This window comes from Trachymyrmex cornetzi, unplaced genomic scaffold (assembly GCF_001594075.2).
Source record: "Trachymyrmex cornetzi isolate Tcor2-1 unplaced genomic scaffold, Tcor1.1 scaffold724, whole genome shotgun sequence".
NCBI classification, from domain to species: domain Eukaryota; kingdom Metazoa; phylum Arthropoda; class Insecta; order Hymenoptera; family Formicidae; genus Trachymyrmex; species Trachymyrmex cornetzi.
This window is the reverse complement of record NW_017300053.1, coordinates 351,137-369,133: the sequence shown is the minus strand read 5'-3', so window position 1 is coordinate 369,133 and position 17,997 is coordinate 351,137. Positions and strand designations below refer to the sequence as shown.

At 39.8% G+C, this 17,997-nt stretch overlaps 2 protein-coding genes across 2 annotated transcripts in view; one reads left to right on the top strand and one right to left on the bottom strand.

The window, feature by feature from the left end:
• The window catches only part of LOC108767740 (TSC22 domain family protein 1), a 78,701-nt gene extending 66,303 nt beyond the window's left edge, over positions 1–12,398 (bottom strand). Inside the window, exon 1 of the mRNA XM_018517747.1 lies at positions 12,343–12,398. Coding sequence (XP_018373249.1) covers positions 12,343–12,378 — 36 coding nt within the window. The 5' untranslated portion in view covers positions 12,379–12,398. The remainder of the gene's footprint in view (positions 1–12,342) is intronic.
• Positions 1–17,997, top strand: part of LOC108767730 (uncharacterized) — a 128,800-nt gene that overhangs the window by 27,437 nt on the left and 83,366 nt on the right. The window lies entirely within an intron of this gene.

Below are 17,997 nucleotides of genomic sequence, written 5' to 3'. Positions count from 1 at the left end.
GCCACCCTGCGGCCGCCAAGCCAGTGCTGAGTGCAGCGCTCTGCGGCTTCGCGATACGACCGTGGAATGCCGCGCAGTTTTCCTCTTTCTCTCCTGATTGATGCCGCGAGCCACGCAACTATCGTATACGACGTACTTATGGTGGAGGAAAATCTAGCTTCGTGGGGAACGGCTCCAAAGCGCTCTGGATGTACTGGATTGGATGGGATATTCGCCTTGTATCATCGTGATCGTAAAATGCTCGGGTCTGTCGACAATTTCAGATGTGCAAAGAATACGTTTCTGCTTCTTATCAATAATTCCTTGACAGAACGTGTCTTAAATTGCTCGTTCGGATGAGGCTGAAGTTACACTCTTAACTGTATCGCGTGGTATCTCAAAAACACTCATATTCCCTAATAACACACTTTATCCGGGATACACCCTGAGGATGTCCTTAGGATGTTCAAAGGACATACGGACGTTCTTTGGACGTCTCAGGACGTCCTCAGGACGTCTCCTGGAGGTCTGTGTTGTTAGGGTTGTAACTTTGTGCTAATTATATGCTTTGAATATAAGTTTATATAAGTTTTTCAATTACAGTTAGAGATTAAAACGACTTTTTGATAAACAGTTAGAGCAATGGATTCTGGATTAGAACAACAAATTAGCATATAAAGAGCACTAATCCTTCATACATTGGGATCTGATTCTGCTTATGTTGACGTGCTACCTTAATGATCTATGTCTATTAAGATAGTATGTCAATATAAACTGGTTCGGAATCTTTCAATCGATAATAATTTTGCATACGATTACTAATTTTTTACTGTATTACAATCGAAGCGTAAAAGTGTTGCGCATTAATAATAATTTATAATCAGTTTATATCGTAACTTTGCAGACGTATTAGAACTTAGAACGTGTTTAAAACATTGAAATATTATTCTTCGTTGACGACATAGTTACCGTCTCCGTTGCGTCTTACTTGCTCGCCTCAGCTAATACTTGTGCCAGAGGTTAACGAAGTAAAGGGCAGGGTCTTTGCCAGGGCATTTATCGTCACGATGGTGAGGCAAGGGTTGAATCACGAAGTTGGCGTATCTACGAGCGTACGTACGTGTGCGAGAGGAAAGGGCGGGGAAGCGAATCAAGTTGGAGGGGCGGGAAAGCGAAGTTACTTCTTATTTATGCCGCGTGCTTACCGTGACTTCAGGGTCTGCCGACTTCGGCGAGTCGTATATCGATTATGTGAGAAAGAGAGAAAGAGAATTTATGCACGTAACGGCCCTAATACAGGGTTACGCATGTACCGAGAATTACAGCAAAGAAAGAGAATGAAAGAAAAAGAAGGGGAGAAAGGGAGAAAAGAGAGTGAGCTCAGTCTACGTCTTAATTTTATACTCGATACAGCTAATAATTCCGCGTCGTTTTGATGCCGATCGCATATCGTGCTCGCGACGGTCAATTAACGTTTAACCTTGACGAGTATCGCCTTGCATGTGCACTCAATCTAGTGCGTGCACGTCCTGAACATGTTGTAGACTTGATTGAGCGATGCGGAATTGTCGATAGAAAATTGGATATCTGATAACGTTATGGTATGATTTGCGACAGATTGCTAATTAATCGTCACTTCAGTATTAACTTTATCAACACTTTATCGGAAACGAGGCTACGTCATATTAAATAAAATGAAATATAAACAAATTAAAATATAAAATTTATTCAGTTAAGAACGTAGAAAAAACAATTTTGCTGAAATACGTAAAAGTTTAAATACAAAAAAATTGTTCATTTGATTAAATTAATTTAATATATCTTTAGTATATCTTTATTTCTCTTTCGATGATATGTATTAATATATATTATATTTAACTCAAATATATATATTCTCTCAACGAAAGAAATAAAGACAAACTAAAATAATTTAGTTGAGTGAACAATTTTTGTCTGAGTGTTGATACAGATCTGAATGTATCTTTGTTGAAACCATCAAAATAATTACACAAGAATCTCAGGCATGATGGGCAATGTTGCAAAAAATTTTGACATTCTTGCAACCCATAATTTGAGCATCCTATATAATTATTTTCAAATCTGTATCTAATAGCTAAACTTTTAGAGATACATCAACACACACTATCTTTTTCGTGTGAATAATAGATTTTTAACTCTATATTAATGATGTTTCTACAGTTTTATAGTGATTTCAATTGTTTTTAATCACAATAGACATTTTTGGAAATAATGGAAACTATATTATTCAAACTATTTTTCCATAAATTTATTTATATAGCGCGAAAATGTTACATTATACAAAATGTTCTATAATAATAACATTCATATGATAATAAATCATATTACTATTGTATAATTAGATAGCAAACTGCCGCTTTGCTTTCGTATTTCGTACCATTACATTATCTACATACGCGATGCATTGAAATGTGTTTATTATACATATGTGTTGCCAGAGATACAATGAAACATCACTATGTGAGAAACACTCAAGTACGCAGTGAATATTCACGGATGTTACTCAATGCGTGAGAAATTATGATCTGCTAGCTGAATAGACTGAAGTAGGTTTCACCCGCAGTGAAACAATAACAATGGAGTCCTATTTCGCAATTTTTCCCAAATCTTCCGTAAATTTATCACCGTTTGTGTTCACGATAATAATTCGCGCTTACTAGAAACAGTTAACTTTCAATGGTACATCAATGCTATTTCGTGGGATGACAATAACAGAAGGGTTGCTATAACAGAATTCGATATATTCATTTATATAAAGAATTTATGTTGCAAGAAGAGTCGCCCACCGGAAAACACGACCGATGAAATTGCGTATCAGATAGAATGTCATGTCATGCATAAAAGTTTTCTTTATCTTTATTACATACATAGCCGCTGAATGAAAAAATTTCCATAAATGGATCATTACTGAAGACTGAAGTATAAATGACGTGTTGATTATAAGAACTTTTCGTGCAAGGTATTCGAATGGCTATATTTTTCTGATGGAAGAAACGAGAACGTGAACATCTTTTCTCTTCTTTTTGGTTCGGACTGCTGCATTGTAACACGCGATACGTGTTGCGAAATTATTCAACCTTGTTTCATTCGCCCAATTTAAAATCCAGTTAATATTTCTTTGGCGCCGGGATATATTATGACTTTACCTCGCGTGACGTTACGTACAAATTAATGTGTAAATACTAGTTTTAAAATACACGCAACATATGATGCATGTATATAATTACATAGCATATTATATGCGATAATATAATATCTTATCTATTCGATAAGAGTGCACTCGATTAGCTGCTATTAATCCATGTATATAATAGAAATAATTATAGTATCAATGTCTACTCGCGAGAATGCTGATTTAGTTTAAACATATTAACATATTTTGTTATTGATTTAGTTATCGATCATTTAGAAAATATTTAATTCTCATTGTGTGCAATCGTCAAGTATTTTATTAAAATATATATCTATTATTAATTTGATCTATAAATTATATAAGTAAAGTTTGTAAATTTTACTTTTTAAATTTGAACTTTTTCTGATATATTATGGCTAACAAAATTGCCAATTATTGGTATCTCTGAAGATGTATAATATCCATATTTTATTTATTTCGAGAAAATAGAGATGTATCATTCCTCGAGAGAAATAGAATAAGAGACATAAAATTAATCTAATCGGAAAGCTCGTAATACTAAATGCGAAGCTTCTTAATAATTAATAATTACATGATATCGCAGGGAAAATCATAAATGTAACGTCGAGATTAGCGCTTCTACGATTCTCTTGTTCACGCACTCTCAACGATCCGCGATTAACAATTATAATTATTCGGCCGAGACGCCACGGGAGATGCAAGAGCGCAGCAAGCCGATTTCACGACGATGGCTTGCATATTTCGCACCGACGAGGCATTTGCGTTGCTTCGACGCGGCGGCGGTTGCAGCCAATTTGCGTACCTCTATAAATACAAGTACCGACGTTGCGCGGCGCGTTACTTGAGTCAAGGAAATATACCTAGGCGTTCGGTACCCGGGTGTATGTCCGCATTATACATGGGGGGGGGGGGGGGAGGAAGAGAAAGGAAGAGAGAGAATCCTGGATAGCAGGAAAATACCCTTTCGCTAGCTCTTCCTTTCCTCGTGTCGCTCGAACGCGCAGTGGATCCTCCTAATGAAGGTACGAGAGATACTCGACGTCGAATTCTTGAGAGGGTTTCGATAAACGGTGCGTTTCCAGTCGGCGAGATGCAGTAAAGTCACCCGCGATTGCCATCGTCGAGGTGGGCAAAAGGCGCGGCACAGCTGTTTTTCCGCCGATGATTAAGTACCGATAATGACGCGAATAAGTATTCGCGCGTAATACGCCGGACGATCCAGCCGTGTCGACCGCGCTGTCTCGTACGAGGAAGATAAATTTCGAGAAGAAGGTAATGAGACTTCTTGCCTCCGGATTCGTCTTTAGGGATATTCTTTTTGCGACGATCAGCAGCCGTGTAGCGCCATCAACCGCGCGTAAAGAATTTCGAACGGTACTGTGTGATGGATATGAATATGCAGCGCGTTTGTGAAATTTATTGCTCGCGCCTAATGTTTACGATCCTGTCAGTTTTACAAGTCCCGAGTGATCGGTTACATACGATTCGATTAACGATATTAAAATGACAGTTTGAATAAGTACGCTAGTTTATGTTTCTCCTAACCTCGGCATATTAATTTAGTCTGGGTAAACAGTGGTAAATGAAAATTGACGTTTAATACAAATAAGCGAATATTAACACAAACAATAAAATTATGTATGTTTATTATTTTACTTTGCTTTGAAGTAACGTAAGCAGACATTATCCAGAATTTATCCAGAAATAAACAAGGAAGGCTATATTCGATCAAAGCGAGTCTCGATGCCTAATAATATTTTTGTGTAAACTCCAGCTTCAATTTAGGACTGTGTTTCAAGTCTAACATTAACCGGCGCGCAGTTTGCTTGAACCAAAGTTTATAAAAATTAACACAAAAATATTAGTAGAAATACCAAGACTCGCTTTGACCTTCTTTGCTTATTTAAAAAAAAAAATGATAGTCTGGATAAATTTGATACTTTCTTGTGTTACTTCAAAACGGAATCTAATAGTAACATAATTTTATTATTGTTATGCACTTACCGTTGAAAGTAATTTCAGAATACGCCTTCGTTATGTCGTCTGCGTACGTTCTACGCTGCACAAACTTACGGCCTTAAACGCAGGATAATTTTCGTCCTCGGTAAGACCCAAGTACTCGCGATCATTTACGCAACGAATGGGGTGTAAACTGTAAATACTTTGCCGTTCTTACTCTCCCCGTCGAACAGTATCCCGCTGTTAAGAGCCCAGAACAAGGTCTCTCGCGCCGTGTTTCGCCTTTCTCGTCGTTGCTAACCTAGGGTCGCAGGGGCATCCTATCGCGTAAATCCGCGCACCAAGAATTTCCAGGGAAGCTACGTCGCGATGCATACATATGCATGCGCGCCTACTGCGTATAACGCCAACGCCAGTAGACTTCGGGATGGAAAGTAACTGCCAATTAGCTAGAGTCGCCGAGGGAGGAAACTTGAGTACACGTCGGGTCGAGTCGCACATTTTACCGATGACTCACTTTTCATTGTCCCTGTCTCTCCCGCAGTGTCGATAGTTTCCCAAACTAGACATCGCTCCGCCTGCTAACAGGAAAACGCAGCAGCTGACAACGTAAAAACGTCTTGCAAGCGTGGCACGAGAATGAAATATGTCTGTGGTTCGCAGGCTTCCGTTCGATGTGACATTCAGTGTTTACAGGAAAACAACAGATGTTTGAAAAGTATCGAACGAGGACAGTGTTTTATGATTGACACCGTCGCAGAGGGACCAAAGTAACTGTGCGTCTTTTATTTCGTGATATTATTACAGTAGTTTAACAATAATAAATAAAATATAACGCTCGAAAGTTTGCACAGCAAAATAATATATAATAAACGATCAGTAACGAGCACAGATCTTAGATTTAAAAATATTTAAAATAAGGACTATATAATAAAAACGTTTCGATTCTACAGAACTTTCATCAGTTTATAACGCAATTTACGTCTTGCATACTTAATTATTTTACATCATGACTACCTTTTATATACATATATATATATATGACTATTACCATCAATTTGGACAAAAACGTCGATTTTTTGACAAACGAGGATTTGTTTTAAAGGGAAAAAATTTTATACATCTGACTACATTTCACTAAAAAACATGGTGCGATGATGGAAATCTAAATCTAAGTTAATGGTTATAGACTGCTATCTGTAGGATGATATGGAATGGCTAGAGTATGCGTTAATATGTAAGACGTAAATTGCGTTATAAACTGATGAAAGCTCTCTGTAGAGTGGAAACGTTTTTGTTATATAATCCTTATTTTAAATATATTTTAATCTAGGATCTGAATGTGCTCGTTATTGGTCGTTTATTATATATTGTTTTACAGTAGTTTAATTGCGTTTATAAGTTCGGAAAACCAATTCAGCGCATGGTTCGAATGACTATGAATATGCATGCACATATATATAGTATATATATAATTCACATTGAATTATTTAAGGCTCCTGAGTACTCACTCCGGCCATATTGAATCGTGACGTCATAAGCGAGAAATATGTCAAGCGACACGTTGATTTTTCTTGCACGCCATTTGTAAATAAAGCGAATTTAGATGAAATGAAATGATGAGATCGCTTTAAAACACTTGTAAAAGTGGACAAAAACTATCCTTATCTCCCTTGACAGTCAGTAAATAGCATGTCGTAAAAAGCATGTAAAGTGCATTTATTAGTTTTTACTCAATGCGCATGCATAGCCTATTTTCACTTCATGAATCTTTTTCGACTCTTTACCGACTATCAGGGGAGATAAGGAGAATCTTCGTCCATTTTTAATATTTTAAAGTGATCTCATCATTTCGTTTCATTCAAATTCTCTTTATTTATTACGAATAGTATGTAAGAAAAATCAACGTGTCATTTCTCGCTTATGACGTCACGATTTAATATGGCTGAAGTGACTACTTAGGAGCCTTAAGCACTAAAGAAAATCCAGCTTCTGAACGTTATAGGCATTTAATTTTTAATATTAATTATGTCTCACATATGCGGTCTAAAATAAGATTCTTATTTTTTATTTTAAAATATTTCAGAAAGCACGCGACACGTCCATTTTGTAAGCTTCTGAGTAAGCAATACTTTTATTTTTGAACTGTAAAATCCACTAACGCGAGAAACAGTTTTGCAATTTACAAGGCCTCAACGATCGTAATGAGATGCGATACGTGTGCTCAAGAACATGTAGTCACGTAGTCTTGACGGCATTAGATAAGCAGGTGATTCGTGTACTCGTCCAACGATAGACTACGGGAAGCGGTAGGGTAGGTACCCGGTTGAGTTTCCGACTTGTTGATTTACTCGTGTGTCAACTCGATGCAAAAGTCACCTTGTCGGCATACATACATATTTCTCGACAATCATGCAGAAATCCGGTTCTTACGGTAATCGAATCGGATGACAGGAGTAGGTAAACCGCGCAACGAGTTTTGCGCGTACACAGGTGCATCGATTACGCATCTGTGTCAGAAAATACATTATTTATGAAAGCTACTCCCGACGAAAGCGACTTCTACATCACTCGTATTTCTACTTTCGCTGCTGTAACCTATATGTGTCAATAGAATAGTCATCTATCCGTTCTCGGAAAGGACGGTTTTGCTGAAATATCTAAAAATTTGGCTAAATATAGCACATCTGAAAATAACTTTGTTTGACTTTAAAAATAATAATGGAGAACGCACAAGCTGGTTGCTAAAATGTTAAAATATTTTGCAGCATTGACCACCATGTTTAAGTTTCCTACATAATTATTTTGATGGTTTAACGACATTATTTTGAAGTATGTTACTGGCTAAATTTTTAGATACTTTAGCAAAATCGTTCTTTTCATATCGAAATGCGATAATATCTCGCACCTATAATGTGTATGCGTTTTTAAACAATAACTTACAATCAGTGATTTCCGATAGGCCAATTATAATATCATGCATTTAGTCATGAAATATTGCTTTCGTTTCTTTCGTGCACACAACGTAAAACTTGCATTCAGTGTAATCGTAGCACTCAAATACGAGTCAGTTAATATCGGCCACTAGATTCATCTGGATAAAATACCATCTCTTTCTCCAGCGGAATAGGCCCACATTATAAACATTGCCATAATTCATCAGCTCATTTCGCCGTGAAAAACAAAACTCGAGTTAGGGTGATATCAGTAACAGCTGGTCCATACGCCTCTTCTGATCGTTAAGTCCGACGTACCCTCGGAAACCTCCATCGCGATGGACGATAGCTCGCTCCTGTACAACCGGGCACGCACATGCGAAGCCTGCAGGTGCGCGCGCGCGCGAGCGCGCGTATACACACGCAGATAACGACGTTCAAGAACGCAGATCGCGACGTAGATTTATCTGGCGCGAAGACCGCTGACGCTGTTTCCTCGCGCCACCGACTCCTCCCCTTTGATAATCGTGAGAGGGCCTCCTCTCTCCCTGTCTGAATTCCGAATGTGGCGAGACACGGAGGTGAAGAGAACGAGAAGAAAGAAGCTGCGGCATTATGACAAAATGCTGTAAGATGCTTGGATTAGAATCCAAAATTAATATGCCCATTTTTATTTCTCGCACTGAAAACAATTTCTGGTTGAAAATGGACGAATCAGAATTTTCTGGTTATGTCTATTAGAATTCTAGTTGAGATAACCGGAATACTGTATTTCTGGTAAAATCTACTAGAATTCGTATTTTTACCAGAATAATTATATTAATCAGAATTCTAGTTATCACAACTAGAATTCTAATAGACATAACCAGAAAATTCTGATTCGTCCATTTTCCAACGGAATTACTGTTTAATCCAACCAGACCATTTTTCTCAGTGCGGTTTATGAATGTTTCAAAAAGATGTAATATTAGAAAAACAAATCTATTTTTTTTTATTTATACAAGCGTCCGTATCGTTTTGTTAGCTCCATTTTTTATTGGTGACTTTTAATTAAAGTGGAAGCTGTTGTTTGTGAGCTCAGAGAAAAAGATTTACTGGTCTAGAAAGGTAGAGGGAAGACATAATCGAATTCACAGTATCGTATATAGCGCTAAGAATTTATGTATTTGCATCAGATTCTCCATGACTATCCATCTTCGGGCATCGTCCTAAGGGCTCATGTATGTACACTCTAAGGTGTTTGTATAGGCAGCAGGTAATCGAAGCCATACGATACGCCACAATTTTCTTCGGGAAAAACGAGAAGATTACGTGGTGCATCGAGTCAAGTAACCGGTTGTGGCAGAATCGTCTAACTGTTTAACGCATAGCGTTGATAGATCTGGTCAAATATGCCAATCTCTAAGAACGCATCTGCCATTTAACGATATTTTAATAGCCGTATCCTCTTCTGAAGTTGCGAATATCACCGGTGGAATTTCATTAATGCATTTGCAATTTATGTTACTTTGGAGAAAAAGCTACAGCATCGAATTTTTCTATCGTTATTTTATTAAAGAATCGTACGATTATGTTCGTGTCGTTGTTATCTGTGGCACGCCAGGGTTGCTGACATTACGACAGTTTATATCGGCATGTATTATTGGCCATTTATGTCACATTCTTAATTCTCTCTCTCTCAATATGCTATAAAGTTACATAATCATAAACTTTTAACGAGGCGATTACGATCGCGTCTCCGTCTCTTGAAACGCGTATTCTTTAATTGATAATAATAGCCGAGTTCAGATCGAGCCGATTTAACGGCGTAAATTACCTGCATTGAAATCGCGTCTGTCAATCGCAAAATGAAAAATGTCGGACTTATACGTGTGCCCGTTGACGTTACGGCGTGATTTCGATCCACGATCGATTCGCAAGGTCCGCATCTCGGCACTTCACCATGCCATTACCCGCACGAAGAATTAATGTTCGCACGGAGAATAAATTCCCCTTTACATGGCAAAATAATTCTCGTAAAACGCGCACGCCGCTATATTCATAATTTAATGGCCATAATTTACCGATAGCTGTATATCCCGAGCGATGCTCGTGCCTAGGCAAAATATTACGTACGCCCGTACTTCTCGGCCGCTACAGCGATATAAATGCTCCGAGGATGGGCGGTCTTGATCGCGGCACGTATAAGCAGGTAGGTCAGTTAGTCGGTGAAAATTGCTTCAGAGGGAACGCGAACCAAAGGTAGTCATCACAGCCCGTCTCTCTCTTTCGCGCACGCATAGACAATCCCGAAAGCGGTATGCCGTCATTACTATACACGGAATGCCACGCGATGTAAGTGTATCTCGCAAATAATGTCTTAATCTCGGAAGCATTATTCGCTATACGGAGATACGGTGATAGGGAGGGCCATTGTCTCGGTCGAAAGTGTAGTTGTGCTTCATTAATACGTTGAATACTAAGCCGGATAAGACGCTATATTATATACAGAATATCAACGGTTGCTAATATTAAGCAATTCAAACATTGTTTCGCTAAAACTTACTTATATTATTCTATACAGTAAATTATTAATGAACTTTTTGCAACGCTAACAAATATGATCTCTGTCATGTATAGATTGATAAATTAAATTAATAATTATTATACATCGTTCTTTCCAATTATTATTAAATTATTCAGTCTGTTAAAATATTACTATTTATTTAAAAAAAAGACGTGGAAACATTTGGCGGAAAATAATTCAGCAGATCTACATCAGTTTTTGATTAAAAAATTTACTTTCCGTTGTGCAATATATTGTCAATTTTTCTATAAACATGTATAATACATTCTACGTCATTTTCAAGTTTCAGAGCAATCTTAAAACTTGATCTCGTGTAGACTGATAAATTTTACAAGAGTTGATAAATCAATTATGTCGCACTTGCTCATACATTACGGAAACAAGTTGTAAAAGAAAAGATGATAAAAATAAACGTCAAATAGTGTTTAGCAATTCACTCATTCATCAACCAAAAGCGATAATCACGTAGCAGCGGGCTGCGACCGTTAGAACGACGTTGTTTCACGCGAGTAACGATCCTCGAGATCTCATTTACAGTACAAATTAGTCGTAGGCCGGTCCTGCGTCCTTAATGGCCGGTCGGCACGCAAAGAAGTTAAGTTTAATGAAGACCGCGCGTTATCCGTGACGAACCATACGCGCGCGTTCGCGTTCGCGTTCGCAGCCCCGGTGTGTGCGAATGCGTGCGAATGTGTGCGAATGTGTACGCGGCCATGCTCTCAGCGTACGCCGGCTGAATGCGACTTAAACGAAGATTTATGCCGCGACGCGTAAATATAAACAACAATGTGCAATCCCCGCGCATTGTCCCGTACGGTAGACGCGTGAGAGTCGGCCAATGCGAACTAATAAGCTCGGGCGCATCGTCTTCGCGTGCACGCGGGGCACGCGTGTGTACACGCGGCCTCCGGACGATGGAGATCCAGCACCGGCTACCGTGTCTCCCGTGACTAATCGACCGGGGTGCAACGAGCGACCAAATCCATCCTCGTCTCCGCGAGAAGGCCGTTTTTTGCGCTCCGGCCGGCGGAAATTTGTCTGTCGCTGCCTTAATACACCGGCTGTCAGGCGCGTCGACGGTGATCCATCTCGGGATACTTTTGGCGAAGTAGACGAACTCGTTTCTCATACTTCAGCTCGTTGTTTTGCGATTTTTACTACGGCGCCTTTGGCGTGGAAAAGACGAGCGATAGCTCGACATGAATTTATATTAGAACGCATATCGCATGTTACTCCTTTTCTGTTCGTCGATCGTTTTTATCTCGGTTCTCATTCTTATCTCGGTAAGTGAATTAGTTAAAGTTAAATGAGATTTAATTAAGAGATATTAAACTCTCATGATCATATAAGTAAAAACGAAAGAATTCTTCAAAAACACTAATGATCTGAAAATTAAATAATAATAGGCAATAAAATATTCGCATTTCCTGAACGAGTGATTTTAATATGTAATTAATATTTGAGTATGTAATTATTATATATTTGAAAATACAAAGAATGAGCGAGATGCTTGGTCAGTATTTTCGCGATATATTTGAAGTTTGATAGGACTTCACCCTCGCGTTTTATGGTATATCGCGAAGATATTGCCGTGAATCATATCGAATGAAATTGTGCAATTATCGCGACGGATGGGAGTGGCGGGAAAAGCTTAAAAGTCCCATTTCCGCTTTTACGAACGCAGAACAGAAGTAACACGTAATACTCACACTTATGTCCTCCATGCTGCAATTTCCGACATGCATTAATCCGTGATTAGCACAAATTTCCATGGGCGTCGTGCGAAAATGTAGATAAGGAGGCAACGCACATCAAACGCTTACTGTCACTCGTAGAAAACACGCTACGTGCGCGCGATATTCGCGCGATATTCTTCCTCGGATAAATCACACGCTGGTTGATTCAACAACAACATCGAGATTTCTTCCTTCCGCAAATATCACTCGAAAAAACCGGTCAATCTCGCTGCAAAGACCACGTCGGCTGCGTCTCGCTGCGATCGTTCCACGTCTCTGGAGCCTCATTGACTCTCCAATGACACTCACCGAGAGTCACACCACGTCGCTCTTCTATATCGCTCTACGTCGGTATACGGCACAATTACGAGGGGTACACGCACACGCGAGATGTTCACCGCAAGATCGCCGGCAGGGTCGTCGCCACCGCGACACGGCGACGGCCGCGGCAGCCGGGGTGGTCCACGGAGCGTGACATCCTCCGTATCGGTCGTCGAAGTCTCCACACGCGCTTTCGGTGGGATCCGCAGGCGGATGACAGTTCGGCCAAGATTACAAGTGCACTCGAATCGCTGTTGAAATTAGGGTCGCGTTTTTTAAGAATCTTACGTCGACCTTAATCACCCGCAAGCCATCCGACTCCGCCGACCACAAGGCGCCTGCGAACCACAAAATCGGAGTAAGTATCACTCGGCTTCGTGAATAAGTCACTCTAAAAGCTGTCGTCCGAACGACAATCGTAGATGACTCGCGTCGTCCCTGTTATCGGGCCGCAAAGAACCCCACCGGGTAAGAAAAAAGGACCGGGACCCACACAGCCGCCAAGAAGTTAGTGTTCGAGGATCGCCACGGACGTTCTCGGGGAATGGACGATACGGGCGAGCGCACCGTGGAAGAGAGAGCCAAGCGTTCGCCGGCTCGGGCTGAAACTCACTGAGTCGACTCTTCTGGTGCCCGGCAGGTCTACCGGGTCTGCCCGCGACGCGTCGTGGTGAGGGATTGTGAGGCAGACGGAGAGGGAGTAAAACAGACAGCGAGAGAAGGAGAAAGAGAGAGAGAAAGAGAGAGAGAGAGAGAAACGACGTGGTAGAGCGAGACGAGGAGTTGCGATGGAGGGTTGTGGGGCCCTAGAACCCAACGTGTCCCCACCAACCGGACCATTGGGTGCCCAGGGCTCCGACCATTATCTCTTCTTGAGCAGTTTCTCTGCCTCGCGCGAGACACTACGTGGGGCAAGGGTACAGGGAGGGGTTGGAGGGCTTTATTATATTTACGAGGCGTTATCGAAGCAATCCAACAATATTGATTCCGCGCCGCGGAGCGATCAACCATCTCAAAGAACGCCCAGCCACGGACCCTTCTATGCCTCGCTACGTTTATACGCTACCGGAGGGCTCACACGGCGCCCTTATTCTTTTCACTCGTACGCTCTCTCGACTCCGAGACTTTTTATTTCGTTCGCCTTTTCGCCTTTAATGCCCGCCGAATGCGATCGAATCGCTCGCGCGCACGTTTTCTCTCGCGTGAATTACGCGGTGACCATGGGGCCCTCCGTTGCTGCCGTTGCTTCTGTTGTTCCGCTGCTGCGGGAATTAAGATGGGTGGGGTGCTTCATAAATTCGACTAGTGATCTTGATCGGGATCGAGCCGGTTTAGGGACGGGCAAGGATAATACATTAATTTCATTATGATTCTCTCATTTATAGCTAGTTCGCGTGCAAGGCCGCAGAACGAAAGATAGAAACATTGTAAAGGGGAGAAAAAACCATTTATTATCTTTCAACGTTTTCCACAGTTTGTTGTACTTTAATAATACCTTTGATATAAGATGATATATTTTGTCAATTTGAAATACTTGTGTATTTCTTGTAATCTGTTTATGTGAAAAATTTAATATTCATTACTATTGCAAAATACTATTGACATATTTGTTAAAAAAGATGAAATCGAATTAAAAAAAAAATTGTCACTAAAATTTATAGCATTCGATATTTTCTTATTTTAAAGATGTAATATTCTTTTATTGAGCCTTTCTGTTGTAACTTTAATGGCATGAAAAGTTCGACGTAGATATATTTTATGAGTACGCTATACGAGAAGTAGGTCGCGGTTTCTTGGTGTGTCTATAATTTTATTTCCATCGCTACAGGACTCGATACTTTTATGATAATATTTAAGTTTCAAATTCTACCCCGACACCGTGCAGCTTTGTGCATATAAATTATCTCATTAAAACCAAGAGTAAAGGAACTTATATTTTTCGATTCGCACCAACTGCTTCGTGTCATCATAAACATTACGAAACAGTACAGTCCATGTTTTCGCACAGTTACCACTGAAAGGTGTTACATCTTATTTTTACGGTAACCACCATAAAAGGTATGTCTTCAGATGTTTATCGCATTACGCATCCCGATATTGTGCACACAGCCGCATCGCTTAATCAAGCGCAATTTACACTCATAAAGCATTAAAATATATTCTACAAGTTTTACAAATTCTTTTCGAAAAAATTAGCTTAATTAAATATTTTCAAAGAATATATTAAATCTAACAATTTGCATTTGTTATAACTTGATACAAAATTATAATTTAACAAAATGATGTCTTTTTGGAAATAAAATAGAAAGATGCGAAGAAGAAACAAGATTATATACACGCGGTCATTTTTGCCTTAATTCGCTAGTTTATTCTCTTAACGTCTTCACGCATTAGCCTTTTCTCCCTGCAAGTCGCTTGTAAAATTACATTTTGTGCTCCGGTGACAACAAGGACAAATGATATCATCAGTAATACCGTCACAGCTGGAATAGCGTATCAAGATCGTAAGAAGCGTAACGTTCGTCGGCACTACCTTCAAAAGAAGAACTGTCCTGATTACCTCTTACACGCCCATTTGCGTGGTTGCGGTTGGATCATGTTAGAGACAGAATCTTGTCGCGCGAGCGGATGTGTGGGTGGGTGGATCGCGTAACAGCTGATCGTCCTCGCTGATCGGAACGCCAACAACGATGGTGCAAGAAGCTGCGGACGTTCCTGTGGTGTTATCCATTTGTACGACTCTCGGAATTTCATCCGTGTTCGATTTAGGCGTAAAGATAACGACGCAGTTTCTCTCTGTCTCTCTCTTCCTCTCTAGCTCCTCTTTTTGCTTCCGAGTACATTCGCGTTACAAAGTCTAGTGTGTTCGAATCATTGAGCACACACATACGCATGTGGAAACGCTATATACTGATATGAAGTTGCTGATAGAGAACTAAATAAAGGATATATGTCAAGCGACAGTGTAATCAGAGACTAAGCTTGACCTCAAATATTATGGGACATGTTTTAAGAAGATACGACTCATAAATTTCGGTTTTATGGCGTGAGAGCGAAAGTAGCTACTGTTAATTTCTGTAAGCCACTGTACTTTACTTGCTTAAATCTTTATCAATATCTTTTTAATAACAATGCATTTCATGATGGCATTTAAAATTGTATTAAACTTTGGAAACAATGGAAACCGTCTAATCTAAAAAAATTGTCAAATTTTTATAATAATATTCAAGTGAAAATTAAATCAACCATATCGAATCTTTCCTGTATTTTTTGACGCATATATTCATGCTTGTTTTTTATTCTTTTTTGTACACGAAAAAAAAACAATTTTGCTAAAGTATCTAAATATTTAAATATATACAAATTTGAAAATAACTTTGTTGGAGCATTAAAATAATTACGTAGAAAACTCAGGCATGATGAACAACGCTGTACAAAGTTTTGATATTCTAGCAATTAGCTGAAGCATATTCATAATTATTTCAACTCAATCCAACAAAATTATTTTTAGATTTATATCTAGCTAAATTTTCAAATACTTCAGCCTTTTCGTATATAAATCTCAGACCAATTCTTTTCTCTATCGAGGAAGAGTATCAGAAAATAAATGTAAAGCTGTTGTATCTTTCGAGTTGAACTCAAGTATACAGTTATAACGTTCAGTGTGCGCATGAATGGAGTGTAATGTACCTAAAGTATGTCCTTCTTGTAGCGGAGCCGAAGCAGCTTTCCCGCTTGGTTTCGCGCGACGCGATTTACGGTCGTCGCGGTGAGAGAGGCTTCGAAATCGTGCGAACACCCTTCGCTTACGCCACTGATAGATGTAGGAAGCACAGATAGAAGTAAGAGGAGAAACACCCGCGTCCCTCTAATCCCCGTGAAAGCGCATGATGCGTCCGCGGAAAGGCGGGGAAGGAGACTTGATGAACTTGCCTCGTGAATCACCTCGCCTATAAAAATCGGCGCCCGATGCGTGAGAGAGATAACGCAGGGGAGGAGCGGTAACAACAGGTTTGCTTATGTACGCACGTACGAGACTCCGGCGAAGGGAGACGGTGGTAAGCGCGACGGAGAAAGCGCCTGAGCGACGCGACTGCAACACGTGCATTGCGAGAGAATGTTACGGAGGAGCATGCGGCGGTGCATCGCGTCTGGAGCGCATCGCGCATGTGTGTGTGTGTGCGCGTGTGCGTGTATAGTGTGTCTGGTATATGCGCGAAACGATATACACGATATACTGAACGCGATGCGTACATGCACACGCGGGTACGCAATATCCACACTTGGCCTACCACGGCCGCATTGCTCGGTAATGTTCGAGTTCCACGCAGGTTGCGTCGGCGTGGCGCGAGGGTGGCGTTCCATCCACGTCGTGTTACGTTTATTGTTGCGTATACGTAAGCACGGTACGCTCGCCGCCGCGTGCGTTACGCGGACGTACGGTGGACGCGAGAAAAAAATGAGGGTGGGCGAGGGGAGACACAAAGAGATAGAGAGAGAAAAGTGTGCTTACACGCGTGTACGCTTACACCGTCGGCTCGTTGTTCGAAAATATGATAGGGAGTTTCGCGATGACTCATGAGAAAAACCATCGCTGCGCGCGGTGTTCGTATCTTCCCCGCAAATATTATCGTGTGCAGGTGCGATGGTCCCGCATGCAACATGAGACTTTATGTGTGTGTTCTTTGGTGAACGGAGTCATTATAGAAATTGATTGATCGAGAAAATTTTATTGTTTAATACGGGCACGTGGATAAAGTCTCAGACATTAATCGAAAGTTATAATTTCTTGCAGTTTGTCGTCACGCAAAATTGATGATATACGATTTACATACTAATGAATATTTTACGTATGTGAAAGTGTAAATCTAAAAATTATAAATTCTAAATTAATATAATCTAGAAATTATAAATGGTTAGAGAAAGAAGAAACTGATTATATAATTTATAATTTATAAATTAATGTAATCTATACATTTATATTTTTTTAAATTACATTACTAACGTCTGAATTGTAAATTATATAATTAAATTCTTCTTTCTCTATCTTTTCATTTAATATATAATGTTATTAATCAAATTGCTACAATTATTAAATTTATTGCGATAAAACAACTTTTACATCATCATTTAATACCGTTTTATAACATTCTATTTCTTTTCAATTTTGGTGTCAAATTAGATTATCTTTATCCTCTATTTCTCATAGGATTATCTTCTGACGCCGTGACGTTACGAAATCTTTTGTGTATAATAGTGAAGCACAATTGTATGATTCATGTGTCTCGCACGCGTTAAACTCACTGA